This window comes from Paramisgurnus dabryanus, chromosome 10 (assembly GCF_030506205.2).
Source record: "Paramisgurnus dabryanus chromosome 10, PD_genome_1.1, whole genome shotgun sequence".
NCBI lineage: Eukaryota > Metazoa > Chordata > Actinopteri > Cypriniformes > Cobitidae > Paramisgurnus > Paramisgurnus dabryanus.
Window position 1 is genome coordinate 7372174 of NC_133346.1, and position 15521 is coordinate 7387694.

At 39.0% G+C, this 15521-nt stretch overlaps 1 protein-coding gene across 7 annotated transcripts in view; it reads right to left on the minus strand.

The window, feature by feature from the left end:
- msi2a (musashi RNA-binding protein 2a) overlaps positions 1-15521 on the minus strand; it is a 197485-nt gene that overhangs the window by 173011 nt on the left and 8953 nt on the right. For all 7 annotated transcript variants that reach the window (XM_065260714.2, XM_065260674.2, XM_065260724.2 and 4 more), the window contains exon 5: positions 12582-12623. In XM_065260714.2, coding sequence (XP_065116786.1) covers positions 12582-12623 — 42 coding nt within the window. The remainder of the gene's footprint in view (positions 1-12581; positions 12624-15521) is intronic.

Here is a 15521-nt window from a genome sequence, read left to right on the forward strand (position 1 = left end):
ATTGCCGCGGGAAACGCACAAGTTGAAAAATCTTTGGCGAAAAATCGCTCTGCGTTCACTAGGGCTGGGTATCGATTCAGATGTTCCAGATCGATTCGATTTCGATTCACAAGCTATCAAATCGATTCGATTCCGATTCTCGATTACATTTTCGATTCCGGTTCTCAGGTAGGTTTTTATACTCGATTCTCGATTCAACTCAATGAATATAGATTTAATACAAATACTATATTAATAAAAAAGAACAGTGAACAGCAGTTTACAAGTGGGTAATTAATAAAAAGAAATTAAAAGCCACAAGTCTTGCTTGCGAAATGTAAAATGCTTCTATTCCTCAGTTCTATGTTTGCGGAAATAAATATGAAAAAAAAAAATCGATTCTGCTCTTTGAGAATCGATTTTTAATCGACCACGTAAAAAAAAAAAGATTAATCGAAAAAAAAATTTGCCCAGCCCAAGCGTTAACCAATTACGAGCTTGCTCTAGTAGTGATGTGATTACAATAAGTGAGCAGAGCTGCAGAAGCCCCTCCCATGACGCTAATTTCCACGTAAATGTCTCGAAAGACTAGAATTTCATGTGCAGTTTTCACGCTAGAATGAAGCAAATAAACTCAATTTTAAGCGTCCAATTAGGCGCGGAAAACGTATTTTTGCCACCTCTACCGCATCTGGTGTGAACGCAGTGTTATATTGCGTACACACCAAATGTGAAGCATCGCATTCCTCAATCTAGATTACTCGCAGGAATTAAACATAACATGTGTCATGCCAATTTTTTTGCTTGAGTTGAATATTTTCAACTTGCGCGAAGATGTGTGAGGCAAATAGCGCATGTTTTCGCAATCGCATCACCCAATTCACATCATTCTCATCATCCGCATAGCCCCGCGTGAGTTCACGTCTATTCGAGTCTCTGCATCTCGCAAAACGTTGAATTCGCTTTTGGTGTGTCCACCCTACAATAGTAATAATCCATTGAAGAGCAATAGGGTTCAACCTCGGTGTCCGGTCCCTAAAAATATTGGATGTTTTAACCCATAATTGGGTAAAATGGATAAACCCAACCATTGGTTTAAATGAACCTAAACAATGTCCATGTTTGAAACCATGACATTTTGTCCATATTTTACTAAACCAAATGTTGGAAACAAGCATTTTTAGAGAGTAGAAAGATAAAGACAGACAGAAATTAGTTGAATGGAAAAAGTATTTACAGGAAAGATAGAACCAACCAAGACAATACATAGACGGTTTCATCGGACGCACGTGTGGCGACGAGCGGTCCTTCATGGATTATTACATGGGAGGTTTGGCAGCCGATCGGTATACATTATTTAGTACACATGTTACACAGTAACATTAGCTAAGTGAAGCTTTTGATACGCTTTAGCTATGATTTAAATTAACTACTCTAAAAGGACTTTGTTGTTATTGATTCTTAGCGGAGTTTACTGGAAGTTTTGTAAGCCATTTGTTTATGTTGTTACTGCTTAAACCGTTTCTAGACCCAGCACACACACTTACACAAAGCATAAAACAATGACAGCAACCTAAATCAATTCAAAACACACAAGCAAACACTGACCAAAACATGGTCATCACACAATAGATTCCCTTCACAGAGGGCTGCAATCTCACATCTGTCCTGAACACAAACAGCTCTGCTTGTGTTATATCTAGTCTTTTTAAAAGCTTTGTCGTTGTTACATCATATTATTATTAAAAATGACAAGTAAAATTAATCTGTAAGCAGACAAACACTTCCTACGCTAGTTCGGAGGAAGACGAGTGTTTGTGAGCTTATTAAAGCAGGCTAGTCACAGACAACATGTCCACAGACGCCTACAGTCCATTCACTGGCCGCCTGATGCATACTGCACACACACAATGTTGTAAAACACTTCCAAAAATGGCAGGCTCCAACTAGATCCTACATAGGCATTTCCAGGAGTCAAACTATGCAGGGATTCTTTCTACTCAATATAATTCAAATTAATTTAGTTGCAATTAAGTTATACAGTAAAAAAACACTGGATTAACAATGCAATTCAATTTCTAAAATATACTCAGTTTTGTTTGAAGGACACAAAGTTTGATTAGATCTTCTCGACAGCCATTCACAAGACTTACTTTGCCATTATTAAAATTAGTGTTTCCACGTCTGTGCATTTTTGTGATACAGCATATACAAACAAAACCACCACTTTGCATGTTATTCAGACAGTCTGTTCCTATCTAAACTAGTGGCTCATTACCAGAAAAGGTGCAATGTGGATCAGAGTGCATGCCACTAGTCTGGCTCTGTGAGACTAGTCTAGCTAACCATCAGTAATCTGTTTCCTAATTGTTCAATTTCTTTTCATCTGTCTACATCGACAACACTTTGAATGTTTAATCCTTCACACATACCATGATATAGATCAATCTCAATGCCTTTTAGGATAAAACCAAGAGCTGCCTTGAAAATTCATGACACTCCAGAACTGTCATCAGATCTACACGAGGACACGGCTGTTTCCTTTGATCCTCACTAGACATGGGCCGGTATGAGAATTTGGCGGTATGATAACCTTGAGCAAAAATACCATGTTCATTCATTGTATGATGCAAAGCTTTGCTAAATTACAGCACATGAAACAGAAATATATCACAACGATAATTATAATGCACCCAGTATATTTGACAAGCTGTCTATACTGCAAGCTAGCAATATCGACACCGGTTTAATCTCTACTGAAACCCTCAATACGGCTACAGTGTCTACAATGGCAGAAAGCAGCCAAAATGACAGTCATTGCCATTCATGGATTTGCATTGATTTGCAGCCAAAACTTGTTAAACACAAAGAGTGAAAAAGTATGAGCGGCGAATGAGAGTTTACAGAGGGCTGGAGATGACCTGATTCCCCATCGATCACACAACCGTGGTTCTCGGATTCTCCCAGGACCGAATGAGCAAATGTCCAGCCAGTCTAATTAATCCCTTAGTCAAACTGATTTAATTAAGGCGGCACTTCTGCCTGAGCAGCAAACAGGCAGGAAAATACAGAATCTCAATCTTTGTTTAAGGAGAGCAAGAGATTTTAACAGCGGACCGAACAGCTAGGAAAAAGTAAAACAAAGACATGACTTTGTATACATTTACTGAATTCAGATCAATGATAGAGTTATACATTTAATAGCCAATTAGGTAAAAAAAAAATAGTTTTTAGATGAAGCAAAGCACATGCAAACTCCTTAAAAGAACTATTGCAACTTCATAGAAAATAGTTTTATGCACTAAATGTGTACATATTCTTAAATGCTTAGATGACTAAGGGGCGGTTCACATTTCGCCCATTTTGTGCGCACAAATACATTATTTTGAATGTAGACACGCAACAAGCACTTAAATAGAGAGTGATGCGCTTTTTTCAGGCATGTCAACGCCACAGCCAATTGAAAATACTTCAACCTTTCAGAATGCCGCATCAGAAAGGAGGAGGAAAGTGGCGCGGTCATGTTTTCCATGCGGTTTTAGACAAGAAATGTGAACCAACCCTAAGAATTCATTTAAAATAAGCGTATTACAAAAGTACATCTTTTTTGTGAATACACATTTTCAAAAATGGTCTTCAAGCTGTTACTAGGGCAGTCCTCTTAAAAAATATGTACCACTTAGGTACAGATATGTATACATTTGGTACAAATATGTACCTATGAGGTATTAATATGCACTCTTTGGTACCAATACGAACATACGTCTGACGTACTAATATGAACTCTAGGTGCAAAGATGTACTTTTTGAAAGGGTACTGCCCTAATGACAGCTGGATACAAAATTTTCTGACACCAGCTATGTTTACATAGCTTTAATCATTCAACATGCGCACAATGCACAAATATTGTTTTGCGGTGTTTCAAGATACAAGCCATCCTCCTAAAATCGCTGTGTGTCTATTTCATGTAATAATAGATAAACAACGAGCACTCGGAGCACCGCGCTGATTATTATGCAGCAGCAAAAACACCCTTTCACGTGTGCCCAAAACACGTGTTGACTTCACGCGATTCCAAACACACGCATTTGTGGATCAGAGTATAAAAAAAATGGACTGACCGGACAATACTGTCTCATATCAGTTAACAGAGATTTGGAAAGAGATTAGGAAAATTTAAGAATGACAAAACAGTCACTTCATGTAACTTCCTTCAACAACACAAGCTTGCATTCTTTGCGTCAATACGCCAATTCTACATCATTGAACATGCATATATGTGCCACACTCCAGTCCAGTAGGTGGCAGAAATGCACCTTTAAGTGGATTTGCCAACCGCCAATAAAAAAAGAAAAGAAGAAGAAGATTGCAGATGCGCAGAGCGTCTCAGTTTCAGTTATCAATTTGATCAAGTGTTTACATTGTCCTTTTGAGCAGATTACAAAAAGTTTAAACCACTCCTCTCAACTCTTTCCCCGCCATTGATGAGATATCTCGTCAATCAAGAGAAAACGCTTCCCCGCCAATGACGAGTTTTTCCGTCTTTCCGCAATACCGCTATTATCCACTAGGTGGCGCCCTTCCGCAACGTTTTAAACCCGGAAGTATTGCCCTATGGCAAGCGGCTGCATGTCCGTGTCTGTTTTAAAGATCGCTCTGAATGGGAACTCTATGAAAAGTCTGTCACAAAAATTGAATTATCTCTGCTTTTTGCTCAGAAACCTACCCATAATCAAAAGCTGATTAGAAAAGAACTACTGAAGGTAGAATGAAACGTTTTTTTTTTTTTTTTTTTTTGAAAGCAGAGGGTCTGTTCTTTCATTTGGTATATTGTATGTTTATATATTTGAAGAAAAACATTTTCTGGAAGACATTAAACTTTTGTTAAAATCATGAAAAACGCTGGCGCTGGCTGGCAACTTTTTTTTAAAACGCTGGCGGTGAAAGAGTTAAACAGATTCGATTTTTAATCGGTTTTGGCTACTTTTATTCTGATTGAGGTGTTTACATGGAGCATTTTCATTCGGATTGAACATTTAAACATATTACAATTGTCCATGTAAACGCAGCTAGTGTAAAAATGCTAGGTTGTTTTAACCCATGGTTGAGTCAAACATTTTCTGGATTAATTAATTTAACCCAACGGTTGGGTTTGTCCCTTTTGCATGTGTTGAAAATAACCCAGCATTTTTAAGAATGTATCTCTAGTGATTGCTTTAATATTTTTAGACTTTAGCTCCACTTTATGAAAGCACCTTTCCTTTATGTGAGGAAGCTGCATGTCCAGAGAAATCTCATGCAACATTGTTACCCTCAAACATGACAGAAAGTCACAACAACTAATGTGGAACAGGGCTGAACAGGCAAAAACTTACATCTTGGAAAACACAGGCCTCCAACAGTCTGAGAGCTGCTATAAGATTTGCAAACACAGCAATGACATTTCTTTGGATTTTTAGGAATGACAGGGGACTTGTCAAAGACAATCACCCCGTGGCTCAGCTCACGGCAGACTGCGATCTGCTCCTGTCTCTCACAGCACAGAGAAAAGCCATTAAACACAACAGAAATCCCTCCAGAAAGGAAATAAGTCTACGTTGAGAGAAAACGAGAGAGCGAAAGAACGATAGAGAGACAGTTGTTTGTTCAGTCTTATGGCCCATCACCTTGATCTGGGCTGATCGAGCAGCTGTGTACTGGACAAAATCTTGGCTTAAACCCTCCGTCTCCATCTAATAAACCCAAATCCAGCAGCCGGATATCAGCCTCTCTCTGTGTGCCCTCCTGCTGTTGTGGAAATGTCCTGTTATTGCTGCTCTCTCTCTATTGATCGAGGTGTAATTGCTCTAAAACTCGGTTGTTCGGATGCGCTTCCTCTTTCCAAGCGGCATGGGGCATAGTGGGGTTTCTAAACAACTCAAACCGCAAGCCACAGCCGAAGTCTTTCCCGGAGATATTAAACTCCCGGACAGACACTCTGCACGATATCGCCTCTTAGAAAGAGCACAATGACTTCTTCACAGTGTTTATGAGCTCATCTCATGTATCTCATGAGCTCCAGTCTGAGTGGGACATCGAACGGCAAACGGTTTCCCCATGAAATCACAGCGATTCTAGTGTGAGGACTGCTGCAGTTCCTGTGCCGTCACAGACAGGACGCAAGAATTCCGATGCCTTCCGATAAGTGCATCCAAAGCACTTACAGACACTTCACGATGAGAGAGATAGAGCGAGGGAGGGAGATAAAGAGTTACGTATATCATGAGTCACGTTCAGACAGACCCAAAATACATTTCGGCTAAAATAGCACAACAGACTGACACACACACACATATTAGATAAAAAGGCCCCCAGCAAGATCACAGCAGAGGAGGAGCAGATGACTACAGAAATAAATGCAAGAACGAGAGGAGGAGAAAGGAAGCAAATGTTAGAGCGAGGCCCATAACTAAATCAGCAAATCATCGCCGTTTCTCCATCTCTGTGGTTTGTTTATTTACATGACATATAAACGTTGGTGGACTCTATTGGTCAGATATAGCTCAGCGATCGAATGGGAGAATACTCTACCACACCAACTCTCTCTCTCTCTCAGCATTACAACAATACATACCTGAATGAGAGTGAAAACTTATAAATGTACCTTATATCTATTCTAGATTCATCGCACACCTGCTTTGAACAGAACATCAGAAGACTGGCCTATATCTTCCTGGTGCAGGAGGTACAGATAACTGACGGTTTCATCAGACGCATGCACATCTCACGCCTGGACAGAACTTAACTTCCGGTCTCTGAAAACTGCCACTAATGGTTTTGTTTAATGGTCTGGCTAGTGGCTAAACTGAAGTCTGGGACAAATACCTTATTGAAAATAACATGTTTTGGTTTCCTAAAGACGAGGAGAGATGGCATTCATGGATCACCGCTATGTAAAGGGAGGTTTGGCAGCTGATCTGTGCTTAACATTGTATATGTTACATAGTACCCATTTTAACTCTTTCACCGCCATTGACGAGATATCTAGCAGCAATACCGCTATTATCCACCAGGTGGCGAGATATCTCGTCAATTAAGAGAAAATGCTTCCCCGCCAATGACGAGATTTTCCGTCTTTCAGCAATACCGCTATTATCCACCAGGTGGCGCCCTTCCGCAACTTTTTAAACCCGGAAGTATTGCCCTATGGCAAGCGGCTGCATGTCCGTGTCTGTTTTAAAGATCGCTCTGAATGGGATCTCTATGAAAAGTCCGTCACAAAAATGGAATTATCTCTGCTTTTTGCTCAAAATGTGGTGTTTTTGCAGAAACCTACCCATATTCAAAAGCTGATTACAAAAGAACTACTGAAGGTAGGATGAAACGTTTTTTTTGTTTGAAAGCAGAGGGTCTGTTCTTTCATTTGGTATATATTTATATATTTAAAGAAAAACATTTTCTGGAAGGCATTAAACTTTGGTGAAAACCATGAAAAACACTGGCTGGCAACTTTTTTTTAAAACGCTGGTGGTGAAAGAGTTAAACAGTAACGTTTCGATACGCTTTAGCTATAATTTGAATTAAGGTAATCTACTTGTTTATTTTGCTTGAAATAAACTACTCTAAAAGTTCTCTGCTGTTATTGATCCTTTGTGAAAGTTTACCGGAAGTTACGTTTGTTTCACAAAAGACGTTTGTTTATGATGTTGTTACTGCTAAAACCATCTATAGACGTTTTTATACGCTTTAGCTATAAAATATGAACTACGGCAATCTACTTGTTGTTTATTTACCTTGTTATCAAGGGGATCGCACACCGGCCGCGCCGCTCAGCGCCGCGCTGTTCTAAAAAAATCTAACACATTGTTTTCTATGAGTATACGCACACCAGCGCCGCCAGGTGGCGCCTGTCCGCGCCGCCCAGCTGTGACTCAGGAAGTTGCTCAAATCCCTGTCGGGCCACACAGCGCCACTCACAGTTTAACATTAAATAACATCCTATTTGTCCCAAATCATTAACGATTAACATTGGCTGCTAACATATATTTTGCATTTTTAAGTAGACGTTATCTGACGAAGCTCACGCTATTTAATGTGCACTTCCGGTTTACAATACCTCCAAGTTGCCCTACCCCGGATTTCCACCGACTGCGGAACGGCTGCGGATCCGCTGTGGAACGGCGGCAGAGTCAATCGGTTTCCATTCAAGTCAATGTGTGTATTTCCACTGACTGCGCTCCGAATCCGTCACAGCTCCGGCCATCCGCAGCCCTCCTGCACAAATACGCAGAGCTTCTATTTTTGACGGATCCCAGACAGCTCCGCAGGGCGGAGCCATGAGCCATCGCGTGATCATACCTGAATTCACGAAAACTCGTGTTTTTTTATTAAATCTTTGCAATACAAACATTACAAACACACACAAATAAAGTAATTAATACAGAAACAACAAATAATAGACAGGAACAGAGCCAGGGGGAGTTTCAAATAAATACATTAAAGATAGATCATATATAAATGTTTTAGCAGCCTTCTTATTTTTTGAATTTTTGATGGATTTGATGTACTGCTCTGTCTACGCGAGATCTCGTGTTGTGATCTGGGCTGGTTTGTAAAAACATCATAATTCAACGGCATAATGGACAGAGACAGAACTAGGTAGCACGCGATCATCACGGGAATTTGTGAGACCTCATGGGTCCTCGTCACTTCAGCACACAGCCGCTCTGCAACAAAAACGGAACTGGTGGGTATTGGCGGACGGCAGAGTGTGTAGACGTAACGCAGCCGCTCCGCAGTCGGTGGAAATCCGGGGCTAGACGCGACTCGACGCGGCGCTGAGCTGCGCGGCCGCTGTGCGATCCCCTTCAGAAATAAACTACTCTTAAAGGACTCTATTGTTATTGATTCTTTGCGTATTGCTGAAACCGTCTATAAGAACCAGGGTTCCCAGTCCAAGTAAAATTCCCTGACTTTTACTGACTAAAAGCTGAAGGTCCATGACCTATGCCCAGGATAATGTAGTGTACACCATGAGTTTATAAAAATATATACTTACCAATTATACAATAATTGGTAAGTGAAAGCATTATCACATTAGCCACACATTTTTTTTAAAGTCAACACAAAACCGAAACTGACCTCATTAATTCTCTTTACACGCATAAACTTCTTAGACTAGTCTTAAAAGTTAGTCATCTTTTTTTTTCTTCAAGACTGATCATAACTTCTTAAGTATGTTAGGCTTAAGACTAGTTCTAGACTAAAACATATGGTTCAGCTGTCTCAATTGAAAATAACTAGTATGGATAGATCTTAAAATATGCCATTGCAACTGATTTGTCTCAAGATAGTAACGTCTATTTTGGTGTACGGTGAACTACTGGGATGAGTTAAATACAGAGGTCACATTTCAAGTGTGGGCTACCACACCTGACAATCACGACACTTTCTGTTTTTATATTTCATCTTTTTGTATTCCTCACTTTGTTACTTATACTTCGAGACGATTTGGATCAACTTGTCAGACGCTATTCTCGATCTTGCCGTTTCGATTGTACGGTGGCTCTGATGTCAAAACACCTCTCAAAATGCTTGCTACAGATGTAAAAACAACTGAAAATCGAACTGATGCGAGTATTTCGGACCCATTGTGCAATGATCTTAAAACGTTTAAAAATTGTTTCGTTTTAGTTAAAAACGTACTAAAATTCTCAAACTTGAGTTTTGGGGGTGTAAAGTCCTCCACAACAGACCGAACACATGCAGACCTGTTTACTAAGAAATACGTCTCATTATGAAACTAAAATGTGTGGCATGCACATGTGAGGGCAGGGGATATGTGGGACTTTGTCGGGTTCACATTTCTGCACAGCAGATTCATTAGCACAATGAGCAGACCAGAGACTCATCAGTCTGATTACAATTTTTTTAATATGTACGTGAAAGTGCAGGCATGCTGCACCGGTTAAAACTTTTCCTAGGGACTAAATCTCATCTCAAGACAAGTGTTACATGAAAATCCCAAACAGATGCAAAGAACAAAAGACCCTGTGATGGGGTTAAAAACTATCACACTGATGTAAAAATCACTGCAGACTCTCTCAGGAGGCGAGTGACCCGTGTTGAATTATTTAGCAAACTCAGTCTGTTAAGCTTAGCAATAAACCTGTGCCACCACAGTGATTTATTTTCTAATTTTTACTTCTGGCTACATCACATTTTCCCTTTAATTGATAGAGACAGACCAGAAATTGCAGGAAATAATGGGAACTAGGATCACAAAAAGGGTACAAGCCACATTTGAACTTGAAACACCATTGCTCATCATGTCAAAGCAGTAACCACCTGACCACAGCACCAACCTCCAGCAATATTAATAAGCACGTCCACTGCATTCACATTCTCCACGTTCGGCACTTCCCAATCCCATACAATCTGCAAAGAAACCATCGCAGTCCCTCTTACACAGGCTATTTCACACTACAGCATCCATCCCCCACTTCTTGTTGTAATCTCTTTCACGGTAAGGTGAGAGCGAGGCGTCCCGATACCGTGATCCCATCAGCTCAGCGCTGACTGATTGACTTTTCCCTCCCAATGATCTTCGCTGCCTTTGCCAGATATCGGATTGTTTCTTGTTTTCGGTGGAAAGTCGATGGGCGGCCTGTCTGCTTTGCAAAACCATTTTCAAACTCCTAACTAAAACCCACACACGCCAAACACGCTCGCTGCCGAAAGGATAAGTTTAGACTTCAGGGTGTTTTCTACTTTTTAGGTGGATACAGAAGTGAGTTTCAGTTTGGGTGTGTATGTGAGAACGAATATTACTTTCATAATGTGATGTGTACTGGTGAACCAGAGAAATTAATGTAAAACTAAAGTAGCAGTTTGTGAAGATTGAGTCATTTCCTAAACTTGCTGGCACCCAAGGATTTTGACTGGGACCCAGATGCTTAAGTTAAGAAACTGAAGTTTTTATAGCTACTGTGTGTCAATTTGGATAAAGCATCTTTACTAAAGCAGAGACAAAGTCAGGAACGAATCTGAAACACATCTCTGTAAAAAGGAAGCATCTGTTTTGAATTGGATGGCTGTCTACATTAATAGCTTCGAGACATCTATGATTGTCGTAGCTCGTGAGTGGCAGTTTTCAGTAAGCACATGCAAATGGGACAAACAGGAAACCACCATTAATCACGACGGTCACCTCTCCTGAAGAGACTCATGACTAGCATCCATTTCCATAACAAGCTTTCAAGCGCTTTTAACAACACAAAAGGCCACAGTCCCAATGGCAATTAAAATCATGTCAAGACACGCCATAATCTGTTGTGATATCACAGTGTGACACAACAGCGCTGACAAATGTTGGCTGGGAAAATCATCTCGAGACATCACCGGCAATGGTCACTTTGGCATCTCAGACTCCAATGTCATCTCCGGAGAGCTGGGGGAAAACTCAACTATGGATTAAGTGTAAATGACATCACCGCCGACATCATCAAGGACTTTTGGCACCAGAGCAGGAAGTCATTGCTCAAAGGTCTTCATAAACTCACCACACCCATTCACCGCCCTTAAAACAAGCACAGACCATTTCTCCTTATCTCCATCCATGCAAGCTCTCGGGTGGACTCAGACCGCACACCGAGAAATAAACACGGGCGATAGCGTTCAGCCTAAGTGAGGGCAAGATGTGTGACAGGAACGATTAGCTGGCTGCTTGCGGTCTAAAATCAATTTTACATGTTCAAAAAAAGCCTGTACGATGCCAATAGATCTGCCTTAATCCTGTTGCCCTAAAATCCTTTAAAGTCCATGCTCTCTAACATAAATACAGTTCTTTCTGCATTGATGAGCTTAGCTTTCACCCTTTTAAAAACAACAAACACATTATTTTGTCTATCCTGTGATATAAAATAAAAGACGCAGCAAAAACGATGCCGAGTTACAAAAAGAGAAACCCGTCCGTGTCTCCCTGAAATTGACAATTCAGTTCTCATAACCTGCCATCCACAGGGGAGTTTATATTGTTTTAGGAGGTTCAAAAAATAACAGCGCTGCCTGGGAGCAAAAATGTATTTTCTTTGTTTCAACAGGAATCCAGGGACCTGCGGGGGGGAAACGTCTGAGCCTTTTTGAAGTTGCAAAAGAAAAAGGTTAAGAGACCAAAACAAAAAAAAAAGAAAAGAAAATGTCTGGAAATTTTGGAAATGTACACCAACAGGCTTAAAAGACAGGATCTGATTCGTCCTTGTCTGAAACCGGAGCTGTTCAGCCCCATCTGCGAGCCACTTGAAATCAAGGATAATCCATTATTGATCTTTGTTTGTTTTGGGACAAAAAGAAAAACCTGCCTGGGTGGACTGCACTTGGGCGGACGCTATGAGCTTCAGACCAATTTACAGAGTAAAGAGGAAGAACCGCATTAGCACAAAGGAGGCGGACACATTGACACAATCACTACCCACAAATCCCTGCAAACCACTTCAGATAACCTCAAACCACGTACACGTCATCGCTATCCCACTCTGTAATGCTTATTTTAAAGTAAAACATCTTTTTACATCCAGGGCATTTCTGAAATAAAAGAGCAAAATAAAAGCAAACTTTTTCTGACCTTAGGTTGAGTGCGTCGAGGGAAGGCGACCTTAGGATCAATCTGTGCACAAAAACAGAAAAAGACAAAAGTCGTCAAATATCAATGCACGTATGGGTGATTCTCTAAATTAGACTCATGAGGTGTCATGAAACATTTTGATAAAAAAGAAAAATGCAAGAGTATCAAAATAAGAAGCATACAGTTACAAACATCTCTTCATGTACTATTTTGCACATGATTTTAAATGACATCATACAAACCAATTTTATTGTTTTTTCCACATTTAAGGAAAACATTTTCATTACCGCAACGTGTTCATGACTGGATTTTGTTTTTTTGACATGGAAAAATGTATAATTAAAAAAATCGAAAAAATAAAAAGGTTCAGTGCATGTTATACTATAAACATTTACAGTAAAGAAACATGTGGTATTTGGTGATCATTTGTAAATGTAGAGACAATAAGGAATATAAATGTGTCCAAGAAAAATTTTCTCATCCTCCGCAACAATTTTTAATCATTGTTTAAGCCTTCAAGGAACTAATATTTTCAAAAAAAAAAAATAGTTGGAAGGGACATAATTGACTGGGACACTCAAGATGGCTACCAGGTAAGCAGTTCATATTTTTTCTCTCCAGATAAAAGTTACAATTTAGTTTGTCATAGTACCCAGACAACTTTTTAGTTCTCATTACCGAAACATCAGTTTGTAAATGCATATATTTAATGTAATATCATGTTGCGGTAATGATAATTTTTGATAATGATAATCTAAAAAATATAAATAATTCTATAGGAAATATTTTTTAAATCCTCTAAAAATAATGTTTATAGTAAGTTCAGACCTTAATCTTATATGTGCAAAAAAATTGGCTTCAATGGCTTTTTAAAAAATCTGATGCTGGACACCTTTTAAGACTGGATTTCGTGAGAATCACCCGTATGTATACAAAAAATCATCACAATGCACTCATATTTCAAATCATCAACACCATCCAGTATTAAAACGAAAAATTACAAGTAAATAAACCCCAAATTTAATTTATATTTCACCCAACAGTGGGCTAGATCAAACCAGAATATTGGGTTGAAAAAACCCAGAATAAGTTAAAGAAATATTCCATTTTCTTAAAAGAAAAATCCAGATAATTTACTCACCACCATGTCATCCAAAATGTTGATGTCTTTCTTTGTTCAGTCGAGAAGAAATTATGTTTTTTGAGGAAAACATTGCAGGATTTTTCTCATTTTAATAGACTTTAATAGAGCCCAACAATTAACACTTAACTCAACACGTAACAGTTTTTTTCAACGGAGTTTCAAAAGACTATAAACGATCCCAAACGAGGCATAAGGGTCTTATCTAGCAAAACGATTGTCATTTTTGACAATAAAAATAACAATTATACACTTTTAAAGCACAACTTCTCTATTAAAGTCTATTAAAATGAGAAAAATCCTGCAATATTTTCCTCAAAAAACATAATTTCTTCTCGACTGAACAAAAAAATTTTGTTTGTCATAGCACCTAGACAACTTTTTAGTTCTCATTACCGAAACATGAGTTTGTAAATGCATATATTTAATGTAATATCATGTTGCGGTAATGATAATTTTTGATAATGATAATCTAAAAAATATAAATAATTCTATAGGAAATATTTTTTAAATCCTCTAAAAAGAATGTTTATAGTAAGTTCAGACCTTAATCTTATATGTTCAAAAAAATTGACTTCAATGGCTTTTTAAAAAATCTGATGCTGGACACCTTTTAAGTCTGGATTTCGTCAAAATCACCCGTATGTATACCAAAAATAATCACAATACACTCATATTTCCAATCATCAACACCATCCAGCATTAAAACGAAAAATTACAAGCACAGATGGATCACAGTGAACATGTTAAGGGGTGAATCAGTAACGTCTTGTCATCTTGTTAATTTCAGCTTTTGCTCCATCTTACCGCTAAACTCGTGTTGAAGTGTGCAGAAATAAAAAAAAACATCACAGAAACTATTTCATGCTCCAGTGTCACACTGTATTTGCCCCAGCGTTAAAACAGCTTCTTATAAAGGAGTGTTTCGAACAATCTCATCCAGGCAGACGTAGTCAAGAGGAAAAACATAAACAGATCGAAATTGGGCTCTTGCAGGAAATTACTTGTCCATGTTCGGCAAGGCAAGCGTTTTAGATCGTAGCAGAAATCCCAGCGTAGATTTGAACGTTTGCCTGAGGGCTCTGCAGCATGTAAGTGTGTATCATTACAGACTGACTAATCGTGAATAATACACACGCGCACAGAGACGGCTTTTTGCAACAAACCCTGGACATGGTCTTGGTGTCAACTTCAATTTTCCCTTCATTCTCATCAGCACTGAAAAATATCAACAACCGGGTCAATTTCGAAGTAGCTAAACGTTATAGATATCTAGATCTGTAAACATCACAGTTTACGATGTGCTGCCCAATGGTGTTATTATGACAGGCTGGTGTCTACCCAAAACCTTTTCAATCCCATAATTCCAATTGACTGAGCCATGATTGTTATCTCTCTAAATCAGGTCAATTAAAGAGATGGATTTTGTAACACCTGGGTATGGAAACCTCCTCTGTGATGAATTCTACGTAGCGATTCGTTTTAGCAATTAGCCTGAGGCTTAACCAATTCAACCTCAATTATTTCAAACAAACACGCCTGTCTGTGAACAGAAACAATATTACGCTTCAAATTTCAAATCAGTTCGTATTAAAAGTCCTTTTCTACACAGCCTGAAAGCAGGCATTTTATTCTAATGAATGAATGGATAGATTTGAGACGCACAGCATGTATCCCAAGTCCATAAATAAAGACACGCAAAGAATTACATAAAAATCTGATTATGAACATATGCCATGTCATATTTCAAAATAATCCAGTTGTCCATTAATCAAATAACCAGCAACTATGGGCCTATG